General features: G+C 37.8%; 1 protein-coding gene across 1 annotated transcript in view; it reads right to left on the bottom strand.

Moving 5' to 3' along the window:
• The window catches only part of LOC117396864 (tubulin polyglutamylase TTLL11-like), a 47,029-nt gene extending 34,287 nt beyond the window's left edge, over window positions 1–12,742 (bottom strand). The window contains exons 1-6 of the mRNA XM_059005465.1: window positions 11,672–12,742; window positions 9,344–9,443; window positions 8,160–8,293; window positions 3,323–3,898; window positions 1,926–2,021; window positions 1,459–1,577 (exon numbers count right to left, since the gene is read on the bottom strand). Coding sequence (XP_058861448.1) covers window positions 1,459–1,577; window positions 1,926–2,021; window positions 3,323–3,898; window positions 8,160–8,293; window positions 9,344–9,443; window positions 11,672–12,232 — 1,586 coding nt within the window. The 5' untranslated portion in view covers window positions 12,233–12,742. The remainder of the gene's footprint in view (window positions 1–1,458; window positions 1,578–1,925; window positions 2,022–3,322; window positions 3,899–8,159; window positions 8,294–9,343; window positions 9,444–11,671) is intronic.
• Window positions 12,743–13,227: the final 485 nt, after the last annotated feature.

The following is a 13,227-nucleotide window of genomic DNA, read 5'->3' as shown; positions in this document are numbered from 1 at the left end:
ATAAAATAATAAACGCTGAACCAACACTCCCACTTGTAAAACTATAAATAAAATGATATATTATATATATATATATATATGAGAAAAGCAATATATAGTGCTATTCCATTTACTGGAACATCTCCAATTGCTTTTCTCATATTGTCAGCAATGCAGGGTTTTAGGAATCCTCACGTATTGCAAAAAAAAATTCTGGAAATGTTCCAAGCAGGCCAGCAAACTTTGCAAATCCAACACTTGAAAACAACACCACAGAACAACTGAACTTGTTAGAAATGCAGCAGAACAGACCCAAACAGTCATTCTGGTGTAGGGTATTTTTTTTATAGTAAACTTTGAGATCTAAACTAAATTAGAGATCTTATTTTGGAGAAGATGATTTAAAAGAAAGGCTTCACTTTTAATTGACGACTTTGCTGATATGTTTTCCGGTCAGCTTAACGCAGCAGCAGACCCTCCAATCCAATACACTTCAGGAAGTCCTGTCTATATGGAGATTAACTCTTGGCATTGAAAATTTGATTCTTAAGGAGAGAAAACTAACAAGATGGCATTTTCAAAGCAAATTGGTTTAAATGCCACTTACATTCTTCACTGAAATTCCTTAACAATCATCAACGATTTCATTTTCCATTTAACATGCTTACGAAGACCGGGCCAACAGGATCCCAAAAAAACAACAGCTCAATTCTAAAAATAGGAATCAATTTTCCTCATCAACAGCCAAGTCATAAAGGTAGCTTCTATTTTCCAGCTAACTATACTGTAATCTTGCTGGCACCCTTTCTGTTATAAACACGTACTTGCTGGTATGTCATTGTGCAGCAACACTGCATTTGTTGGATATCTGAACATCATATCATGGCTACTTGACATCTAGAGTAGTTTTCTAGGATATTGCACTTTAACTTCTATAAACGACACTGAGTCAAATTACTAGCTTTGCTGGCAACTGCTACACAGTGCCACCAAATGGTGATTTATTTAAAAAATGTAACTAAGAATAAGAGACTACACAGGAGAGGAATGGAAAGTTACAGCCAGAGGACATTGTCTTCCCTCCATCAACTCCCTACAGTACCTCACAGCAGATTGTAGTACTTTCACAATGATGATTTGGGTTGAGTCTCCCCCCAGAGTACCCCACTCCCCCCCAAAATACAAGGCTGAAGGGTATATTCAATTTATCTAAACAGTGACAATCTATATAGCATCGCAGAGATCATTACAATTTCACAACTAATGTTATGAAAAGCAAAATCTAACAGTGCACGCGGGTCTCTTTAGTTCTGTCTGTAAAACTAAGTCAAATCCTCGGAAGGCTCCTATTTGGTTACTTAAATTAAATGGTACTGAGTATTGAACATTTAGATCAGTTTTGTATACAGTACCCGAGTCCTGAGTGGCGGATGGCTGATGCGCAACTGTGAACGAACAGAACAAAAAAGTTTGACTTACTGATTGTTTGTGGCTTTCCTAGGGGCTGGGTCCACCAGTCGAAGGGTGTCTCTGATGACCCCCACCTTCACTTCTTCATCAACTGCACTAGGGACATACTCAAACACTCCTGGAGCAACCTGCAATACATCACCAATCAGAAACCATTCTCAAACCCCCATGTTCTTTTTCCATTTATGTAGCAACGATGGAAATACACAGTTTGGTCATTCCATTGTGTCCAAGTAACAAGTTTAGGTTAAGCACATAGAAAACTAAAATGGCTTAAACTGCAATGGGAGCCCATTTTACTGTCCCTGCTGCTTCACTTAGATTTAACCCTTTCGATTCCCGGAATTCAGACCAATCTGCAATTTCTGCTGTAGTGCACGCATCATCTTTGCATAATATACAGAGATGTAGTCATCCAGATATTAAAATGAAAACGGCCATTATTCATTAATTGAAAACAGGTGCAGCTGTCTCACCTCTTGCTCATGTTCAATTCTCATGCTTGGATTGGCATTGACTTCCAGTAATACAGGCTTCAAGTTCTTCATTAAGAGGATGTCAAACCCTAATATCTGTACAACAGAACAAACAGATATACATTTAGAACTTCAGAACATAAGAAATTTGGCCCATCAAGGCTGATCTCTTTTTCCTAGCACACCATTTGCCCCATCTAATGGAATCTAATTCCATAAGGCAGAATCTAATTGTTTTTTAATGTTCCTAGTGAATGAGATGCTACTGCTTCACTTAACCAAATGCAAACTATTCTGTGCATTTATAACTATCTTCCTATAAAACAGCTTCCTGTTCTAAATGCTTACTTAGCTTCCATTTGTTCCATCTCATCCTACCCTGTGTGCCAAGTAGTTTGCTGTTGTCTTGCAGATACAAGCAACACAAATACAGTACAAATATATATCATTTTCAGATACAGTATGCATTGTACCTAAAAGGTAGTGAGGAAATTGTATTTCCAAATGATTTTTATTTTAAGTAAGGAAACACTTCTATTTTTATTACATTACTATTTTTTTTTCTTTTTTCCCCACTGCTTCTACAGTAATAACTACAGGTAGTTATAACTACAGATAGTTATTACTAGACAGTTTCCACCAGGGCTTTGACCAAGTTCAGTTTTACGATCTACAGGGTTAACTTAATCTCATCTCTGCTGTGTAAACAGTGACATGTTGACAGTATAAAACCATTTTCTCCTTTGCAGTGATGGGACAGATTAAAGCAAATTAAAACAAAGCCAGCAGTTGTTGTCTTTTGATGGTATGATGTTCCTATTGGGAACAACAGCAACTTCACATACCCTTACATCTTAAACCAGCTCAGGAGTCAGGAGTCTTTCAATGATTCATCTTTCAAAACAGTGTTTGACACAGTGTACTGGGTTCTGACTCAAAGTCTATTTATATTTTCTTGGATATAATATTTTTAGGCTGCCCTGGAAAACCATATTGAAAAGGTATTCCGAGCACAATATAAAGTAAAAATCAGATTAACATGCATAACATGTTGTAATTAGTATCTGACTCAATTTTATTGACGTTTAAAAAGTCAATAGTCACTATCCTTTACTGAACCAGAACTAATCTCTGCTACAGCTAGCCGAAACTGTTATGTCATCCATTATTTTCAAAACACTCAATAAAACTGCATTTAGGAATACTAAAAGAAACTTAGATTACATTTTTCAATGCCTTCAATGTCTTGAAAAAGGCAAAAGAACTGTCACTAGAGAAAAATTCCTTTTAGTATTACTAAGAACTGAGATGGACAACTAAATAATGGATTTATGTAAATGGTATGTAAGTAAAAAAATAAATAAAAATAGTCATGTTAGTTTTATTACCAAACTAACCTGGAAGCATGTTGGTCCTGGCTTTCCAGTTGGGATATCAGCCTGATAATAGACTTTTAGCTCTGGTGCCAGTGCTATAACAGTTTTGATAACCAGGGAAATAATGTCTGACCACACCTTCTTGATGTCAATGCCTTTGGAAGACAGCCTGTACAGAATACTGGAGAAAGTTCTCTTACTCCCTGTGTTCATGCTGTCAGAGTGAATGAAGTTACCGCTATGGATGTTCAGAGAGTAGTTTGTTAAGTGCATAAAAACGTGGTGCAGATTTTTTTGGCTAGGCTCCTGATAGGGCTCTGTGCAAAACCGAGAAAGTCCCTCTTTGGCTATATAGATCTCCAGAGGCTCCAGGGACTTCACCAAGACGTACAGTCGGATGTCAAACTTGAGCTTGTCTATGAGCAGAGGCTTTATGATGTACTCCTGGATTACTGCAGGCTTGTTGTGGGCACTTCCCAACATTCGGAAATCATTGGGATCTTTAATGAGGTAGATTCCATCTCCCTGGGATCCCCCGTCAGGTTTAACAATGAAAGTAGGCTTCCAGGAGGAGTCATTCTCTTTCGCCATGCGTACCTATGTTGCAACATAAAGGTTGAATTAGTTAATGCTGCATTACCTGCTTTGTGTATGCTTACTGTGTAAGCTTTGATCAGGTTTGTTCTTAACATACTGACAATATTCACAGATGAAAACATACATGCTTGGCACAATATTTAATTAAAAAAAACGTGGCTCAAACATATGTGTACAGAGCATAGCTCATGTTACACCATGGTATTTTTATTTCCAAGCATATGGTGCCACTATACAAGATCACAGTATAATAATCTACTCACGAGTATCAAGATAGTTTTGGAATACCAGAACAAAATGCTAATCAACCAGTACGAAGAATAAGTAAAAGATGTCTAGAAAGCATTACCGGAGCGCCAAAGTAATTTTCCCATTTTAATGTTTTCTCATTTTCTTTTCTTTTATGAAAGCTATTATGTTTGTTTGTTTGTAATAAAGATGGGAAACAGATTGCGGATTTATAGTCTCACACTATTCAAAGAGACCAATGCACAATTAAAATCTTGTGTAGTCATACTATTGGTGCAAACCCTGGCGGACAGTCTGTTCCTTCAAATAGAAATGTATTATTATATATCTACATTACTAAAGATATAGTTTTGAGCTAGCCTTTATTAGTGTGCATGACAGAAACAGGAATATAATTAATCTGCCAATTTGTCATAGCACTGCAATTAAAATGAACATCCCAGGATCTGAGTCTGTAAATGAAATAGATAGATAGATAGATAGATAGATAGATAGATAGATAGATAGATAGATAGATAGATAGATAGATAGATAGATAGATAGATAGAGATAGACAGTATATAACAAAAATAAATGGTAACAGACAACAGAGAAAAAACATATTGTGGCTGCCATCTGTAATCTTCTACAGAAAACAAATGAGAAGATGCAGATAGAAGGTTTATAACGGAGGATCTGTTTAAAAGGAGAACCATTTGACTGTCCAGATTTAACTCTCAGATATTATTACCAGCAAGATATTCTGAATAAATGACCAAGTAACTCAATAGCAGGGCTTTCTTTAGCTACAGTAGCACATTCTTCTCTACATTTTCTCTTGGGCTATAATCTTTTCATTTAAAAGAAAAAATGATAGCTGCTGCTAATCAGTATGGGGCTGATTGAAGATCAGGGCTCTATATTTAATAGCGCTAACAGAATCAAATCTTTTTAATATTAAAAAAACCCTTCTCAGAACAAAAATTGACCTGATCCTTTATTCCACAATGAGAAGTTGTTTCTTGCTAGGTTTATACCATTCTAATAGTTGTATTCCTGTCCGAAATTTGCCTTGGCACTTGCTCTAAAATAGGAATCTTAAGACTTCAGAAATGGATGCAGACTTCTGCCCTGAATTTCCTAGCAAAGTGTTATGAATAAGAACAATCAGGATGTGGTTTTGTAATCAATAGATCCTTCTGCAACAAAACTAATGAATGTTATTGTATTTTATTAAATATGTCTGTATTATTTTATGTTGAAACTAATTGTCATGTCTGCACAGGTGTTTTCTGAAAAAATGAAACTTTCCCACCTGGTTAAACTCCTTAAAAAAAAAAAAATGACTGAATACTCTATACCTGGCTGAGGGGGATTTTCAGTCATTGAATACCTGAAATGTTAATGGGTTTGAGAATGGCTGTCCATTGGGAACAGAGCTGACATCAGTAAGTCAGTGTTATGTGGAATATGAGGACTAAGTTCAGAACGCGCAGGGTGAGAGTCAGTTTCTTTAGAAGATTACTAAAAATGAAGGATGAACCCTGACGATTGTGTAACCAATCAATCGATCTGATTATGAAAACGGAGGATGAGCCAGGGTTTGCTCCCAGAGGACTTGAAAAATCCAATTTGTCAAGGGTCATCGAGAGGCAGGCCAGTGAGAATTCTGAAAGTATTACAGATTGCAGGTTGAAAAGCATTTTAACCTTGCATATTGCCTTTTGGGGATTCATCAGACCTGGTATAAGACTGATTTCTGGTTACCGAGGCCTCTTCTTTTGCTCTATACGAACTCGTAACGTCCCCAAGGAGGTACTGACAGAATTGGTCTGCAGTATATATCACTTAGTACTCCTACTTTCCCACACCTATCAGTAAACCTGTTACCGTGCAGTATGTGGGTATATACGTTGTAATCCTGCCAGTAGGCGGAATATTGACATCATCGCCACCTGCTGCACAATCAAGATATTACAGGTGAATGTAAGAAATCCTGGGCAGGCCTGAGGAACACTGGTTGGCCAGTGAGCAGAAGTGCTAAACAGGCCTCTCAATGTAATACGTTAAGATTTAGATAAACACGGGCCTTGACACAAGCCGGAGTCAGACTTTCAGTAAATAATAACTTTAAAAACTAAGTAAGTTGAGACTGGATACAAATTCAAATCAACTGCATCGTAAAAGTTGTTTTTCATCTCTTTGCTGCCATCTAGAGTACAGCAAACACTTGGCACCCATCCCATTATGCTGACTTATGGGAAGTAGCAGACAATTGCTTATTGCATACAGTATGATTATATGTGCAGGGCTAAGCATCTAGGAAAATTAATTTAGCTTTTAACCTGGCAATATTCCATATCAACCAAGCCTTCGTGTGTCAGATTATAATGAGAACATTAGTGGTAATAACTGTCCTTTAAACCAGAAGACTGATACACTTGGGATCTATAACATAAGCAAGCTGTGTTACTACAAAAATGAGTAATTACACAAATGCTGCCAATAGATTTTTTTTATTATTATTATTTGTACAGTATATTGGTAATTATTATAATAACCAAGTCACCCTACGACTCAAAAGATCTTTGGGTAGGCTAGCCTTTCCATGGCCAAAATATGAACGGAGACTTTATTTAAAAGTCTAACAGTGACACAAGTTCCACCCAGATTTGAATTACCCACCAGAGAGCAGAATCTGTCATACAGTTTCATAAAGGGGGGCTTATCAAACACTTGGCACAAACGGCTTGAATTATTAAATTCTGCTACATTCTGCTGTACACTCTCCAGTATGAGTCTGATATGAAGTGACACAGTAGTTACAGGAAGAGCTCATCTTGTTAGGCAGTCATGATTCAGAATATAATGGCATAAAGCTGCTGCAGGCTCTCGTTTACTGATTAAACCTGCTGAAGGTTAGTTAGACTCAAGCAGCATTTCACATGAACTTTCGAGACCTCAGTGCAGGAAAGACAGAAGATGCCTGTTCGGTCTGTGACTGGAGCCCGATGTTTTGAGCTTGTGCATCTCTTGTGGGGTGGAGAGACAGACGTCTGGAAGGGATTGTGTAGAGGGTTGCATGATGTTACATTTCACTGATGCTGCGGCTACTTTTTTCCATGGTACCCCTTTCACAGGAGTATTAACAGCGTGTGGAAAACTGAAAAGCTCTATGATACAGCAAGCACAAATTGTGAGCAAAGGTTGAGTTCTTATTAATATTGTAATGTTTTGTTTTTTTCTTAAGTGTGGAACATTCAATCCTATGATTCTTTACTATGACTTTCACCTTTTTATTTTTATCAAAGGTCTGCAACTGTGGAGCCAGAAAATGTAAAGAACTGTGCTGGCATTTTCCACTATGAAATTATTTTTCTTTAAGTTTGTAGAGAACATAATTTTAAGTACATTAGGAGAATCTAAAACATATGCTTTTTGCTCCATCTTGTGGTTCACCTGAAGTTTTCTGAAATAGCTACAACAGTAACATTATTATTGCTGACAAGTGCATGTAACACGCTGCCACCTGCTGGCAGTACAAGAAACTGATTTAACAATGAAATCAAAACTATGGAATGTCCAGCTAACCTGCACAAGTCCCTCTGTCTAAAACAAGTCAACAAATTAACATTTTTAAATGTAGGCAGAACATTTTAGTCTCCATCACCCATTGTGATCTAGAGAATAATAAGTATGCTTGATTAGTATCTGTTTGATTACAAGGTACTGTTACACTGTGAAGCCCTGCAGTTTCTATAGATTAGCTATGCATTAACTCAGGGCATTCCAACAAAGGGCTCTTAAGACATGTTTGTCTCCCTGAGTTCCCCAATATGACTCTTGATTTCATAGCAGGGTATCCCATTCAGGGCTCTTAATGAGTTTGATTGGCAGTCATCAGGAGGAAGTACAGTCAAGATGCAGCAAAACCGATGTTACTGTGTGTTTAAACATGGCGCATGTTTAGCATGCTGAGGCTGTAAAACTAAACAGCAGACTGAATATTCAATAACAAAATAACTACAGGTACCTCAGCTGCAAAAAGCTGGAATTCTTCTGGCAGGATCCAGGAACGGGGGTAGAAATTGTATTCTTCAGGAAAGAGCTCATGCATCGTACGCACTGCTCGACTCAGATTTATTTTACGCACCATCTCCATCATACCTACAAGTTAGTGAAAAAACAAAGAAAAACGTGTTAACTTTACTCCATCTCTTTGTATCTAGTAATACAGCTTCAAACACAGAAGTTACTAAAATACTGATCTGCACAATGAAAAATGACTCAATCGAGGCGATATGAACAAGGTACTTAGTGGAAGGTACAAAAGACTCCCTCAAGACAGCCTTCTGCAAGCAAATTCATCTCTCATTTTAAGAAAACGAAAACGCTGTCATGGAATTGAACTCAATTAAATTGTATTTTATACATTCTTCATCATAATAACTAACACTCTTGTATGTTGAGAAAAAGATATCTAGACAGCTGACTAGGGTGTTATGAAACTACATTATTCAAATTCCAGACAAGTATCTGCATTCATCACACAATTGCTATAATTAAATGAATAGTAATAAAGCATAAACAAATAAATAAACCAGAAATACAGTACATAAATGTTAGAGCAATCTGAATTCATATACACATGCACAGCAGCATTGAGCTTTGAATCTTAAGAGTGGAAAATTTTCATATCAACACTACTGCATAGCCAGTAGAATTTTCTAAGCACTACATTCATTTTAACAGCAAGATCATTTTCAATATTGGCGACTGCTTTTCTAAATGAGTGCAAAGAACTCACAGACTGCTGTGAGGAATTCTTTTACTGATTAAACCTTTTTTTAGTCCTGGCTAATACAAAATTCTCTCAAGTTATACAGTAACAATGAAAGTGTTATTTCTTTCAATTCGCCTCCTTTAGTTTTCTGATCTGCGCTGGGGATTCCACAGGGAGTGTGGCTATGGCACTCCCATGAGTAGGGGGGCCAAATCGTGAGAGACTGAGTCACCTCGCCACGCTGCAGGGGCACCTACTGGCCAGGCCCGCAATGATTTATCCTCCAGAAGCTGGTAGCTCGCTGACATCAGCTGTCAAGCTTCCGGGGTGTTAATAAGCAATTGGCTTGGGGATGGAATCGGAAGACTCCCATTGACCTTTAGTTCTAGGTTGTGGGGAGTCACTGCAGTAAGGGAACATAATTGTACATTTACCTGGGAACTTGTTGACTTGACCTGAGAAGATATTTTCATTGTCATGAAATGACACTCCATGCCAATAAATGTCACAAGGCAGGCGACGGCCCGCGGGAAACTACACGAGAAAAGGAGACACATTGAATTAAAGAAGATAATTGCAAATACAGTTTTCAAGATGGCATACAGGACATAAAGAGTACTGAAGGAAAAAAAAAATGAACCATTTACACTTATAACTGCACAATGATTCTAAATTCTCCAATTCCTACTGAGTGATTCAAATGTGAGGATGGTGGCATCAACTATTTGTATTTTAGGACAAGATGTGACACTGTAGATAACCACGTTTTTACTGCTGAACCTTACATTGAAAGGAAAAGCTATTGCTTAAGCAATGTTTAAAAGCACTATATAAGTTGACAGTCAAAGCTTCATGGCAAACCAGGGTACTGTCAAACCAGGGTACTGTCATGGTAGTGACTTACATAAATAAGGACACTGATTTGAAACCAGATTAGACACCCGCTGTGCCTTCTAATGAGCACAACAGCTGACTTTGACAGTCAAGGATTTGTAAACCACTTAAAAAAATAACAAAGCTGGTTCACAATCCTATGAAAAGATGTCTCGTGCCAGTTATAAAAGCCAGCAAGGTCAAGACAATAAACTATGAAGAAACATTTTCTTAAGGACCCACTATTGGGGATTTAGATGAAAGCTTCTTTAGTCTTTACAGCAGTACCACTTATTATGTCGGATATATTTTGTGGCTTAGAACTGACATTGCAACACATCATTTCCAAGGCTAAAAGGTTTTTTTGCTTTTTTTTTGCTTTTCAAAAGCTGGAAATGAAGTTGTCTCTATGGGATATAAAAATTTAAACCCCAGATAATGTACAACTCACTTTACAAAATCATAATACAAAGATGCATGCACTAAAAAACAGATTTGAGTAAACATTCAATGACATTTTCCCATGCACGTTCCTGTACAGAATAACTGATCAAATTTAAAAATATATATATTACAAAAACTAGGCCTATTGCTTTTTTTTATTTACAAGTTCTTAATCGACTTCTTCCATTCTATTGGATTACCCCAGATTACATTTAATCATTTCCCTTTATGAGGATAAACCATATGCTGATTGGAACGAAACAGATGGTTCTTTCTGACTTAATAAAAGTGTTGGATACATTATGGGGGGGACACTTTTCCAGCACACTACAAACCAGTGCATGCATGTAGAGGGTCCACATAACTGTGTGTGTGTGTGTGTATACTGTATATATATAGCCAACTGCAATCCTAAACATATGTAGGAGGCTAGGAGTGTATGATAAGTCTGTGCAGTTATCGTACAGTACAGTGTAACAGCCAGACTGATGGACTGACATGATCAGTGTACATGTCACATGCTATCTGGCTTTAAATTAATACATTGGACAGAAAACATGTACACAGAATAATTCTGACACTATTCAGCGTTTGTATCACAGCGTATTGTATCCACCAGCTTGCTTAAGCGTTTTAAAAACTCTTCTTATGTTTGTACCACACAATTTACTTTAGGACATTAAGAATTTAAATGAATAAAAACTTCACAAGATTGTGGTAACAAACAATAAACCAACAGTGACAAGGAAGCTTATAATTTTGCACACCAGGGGTATTTTACATTGTAGCCTGTAGCCTAAATGTGTAGCTTGATGACAGCAGCTAGTTTGATGGAACCCCTATCCCACAATAAAGTTTGGCCAAAATGTGGTGCATTTAGAGAGGGGGGTAGAGTAAAAAACACATTTGAGTTGTTTATTTTTTAACTAGCATATCCACAAAATAAAACCGGAAGATGGCCTTCACCCCTCTTGTGCTTGGATCTTTAAAAAACATCTTTAAAAACTTGATATCACCAAAAATGCAAATTAAAGCAACACATGTCTTCTGGCAGATCTCCTAAGGGCAATAAAGCATTATGTTCCTTAATACTGCAGGATCAATAGTACAGAGTAACTGTAACTGAATGCTTGTGGGGTCAAAGGAGCTGGATCACCTTTCAGGGTACAAATTGTAGGGTTTCACATGACATCACATGACACCTTTAGACCAAGGTTGATAGTGTGTACAAATCTACTGTACAGATTTGGTTGCTTAGTGACGTCGCTGCCGCTGCCAGTCCCCTCCTCCCTTTCTGAGGGGGTGTCAGTTATGTTCTTGGAAAGTTATGTAATTTAAAAATATAAAAATAAAGGGGGAGGGGGGTACAAAATAAAAAAAAAAACGAAAAACGGTGTCAAAAACTGAAGACATTTCATATAACACCACAGGTGTAGATAAAGTACCTCTTTCCACTTTAGCTGTTTGATGCTTGTCTTTAACGCTTCCAGCGACGTCTTCGCTTTGGAGCTGTCCACGGTGACCGACCTCTTCTTTCTCTGTACTTGAGTCCCATCTTCTTTCCCGTGTTGGCCTTTGCTTTGCTCGGCTTTCCCTTGCAAAACCTTCCCGCTCCCTTTAATTTCCAACGCAGCCTCGTTGCTGCTCGGATTCTGTAGCCGCTCGGCAGTGCAAGCTGTGTTCTCCATCTTTTCTTGCAGATTCACAGACGCTACACCCTGCGTGCCGTCTTTCGCAGATTTACTTCTACTTCTCCGCCCAGGATCCAACGGTTTGCCCCTGCTTTTGCTCCTGGTCTTGCTAATAGGCTTCCTGCCGCTATCATTTCTGCTTTTTCCGTCCTGGGCGACAGATGTTGCTGCTGCTGGTGCTGATGATGATGATGATGACGATGATGACACAGACAGCTCCAGTCCTGCCACAACTTCTACATCCTTTTCGGTTTCTTCGCCGGGGAATTGTATTTCTTCCAGCTGTACTTTGACTTTCACATAATGGTCACTCATTCTTAAAAAAAACAAATGATGTCTCTAAATACCGTACAGTTCTTCTTATTGAAATATTTTGGACAAACATAATCTTAACTAAACACGCACCACAAAGTTGTCCCTAGACATCACTCAACTACTTGCAATTGTCTTTCATTGTTACGTTATGCATTTTTTTTAGTCACAAACTTGCTATTTTGCTCCAAATCAATACTATAGCGTTGTTTTTTTGCATTTAACAATAACACGATCTAAATAACTCATATTTACAATTGCGACTACTACGACAGCTACGCTGCTGTTTTTTCACTACAGTATCAGGCTGTTTGCTTATTTAAATACGTATTTATTTGCAAATACCAATTGCTTGCTTTAAAATATAATAACTGTTAACTTTATTTATAGAAACACATTCAGCTGTTCGGGATTAGCTCTTGTCCGCACCCTGTCAAATCTCCTGTTTCAGAAAGCATTGTTTTGATACCGTTGACAACGCAACCTTACGGAAGCCCCGAAGGCACAGAATTGTAAAGTAGACACAGTAGCATAAGATGGCCAGTGGGCGGCGCTTGTAGCTCAGGTAAATCCTTTTGGCACCGCGTGCAGTCTTCAAGTTCTTTTAAATTGCATTGCGTTACTGCCTCATTTGCAGGATGTCGTTAATGTTAATAATGCATCTCTAGACTTCTGTAATTATGTAATGAAGAGGCTGGTATAACTCCTTTTGTGGCTCAGATTCAGAGTTGAATCAGGCACAACATAATTGAGTTTGGTCGATTCAGCTAAGCTCCAAGTGGCCATTACTCCACATCACAAAACCTTCACACATTTCAGCACAATTGTGAGACTCTATCATTTATGGGGGTGTCTATAATGGTAAACATATGCTAGAGCCTCACACTGAACGCTGTGAAATGTGGAAAAAGTGCAAACATTTCTAGACCATCCTCAGTGGTAACAGGCAAAGAACACCCACACATTTAAACCATCCACTTTATAGGATAATGCTAAAC

Source organism: Acipenser ruthenus, chromosome 31 (assembly GCF_902713425.1).
Source record: "Acipenser ruthenus chromosome 31, fAciRut3.2 maternal haplotype, whole genome shotgun sequence".
NCBI classification, from domain to species: domain Eukaryota; kingdom Metazoa; phylum Chordata; class Actinopteri; order Acipenseriformes; family Acipenseridae; genus Acipenser; species Acipenser ruthenus.
This window is presented reverse-complemented; position numbering and strand designations above follow the sequence as displayed.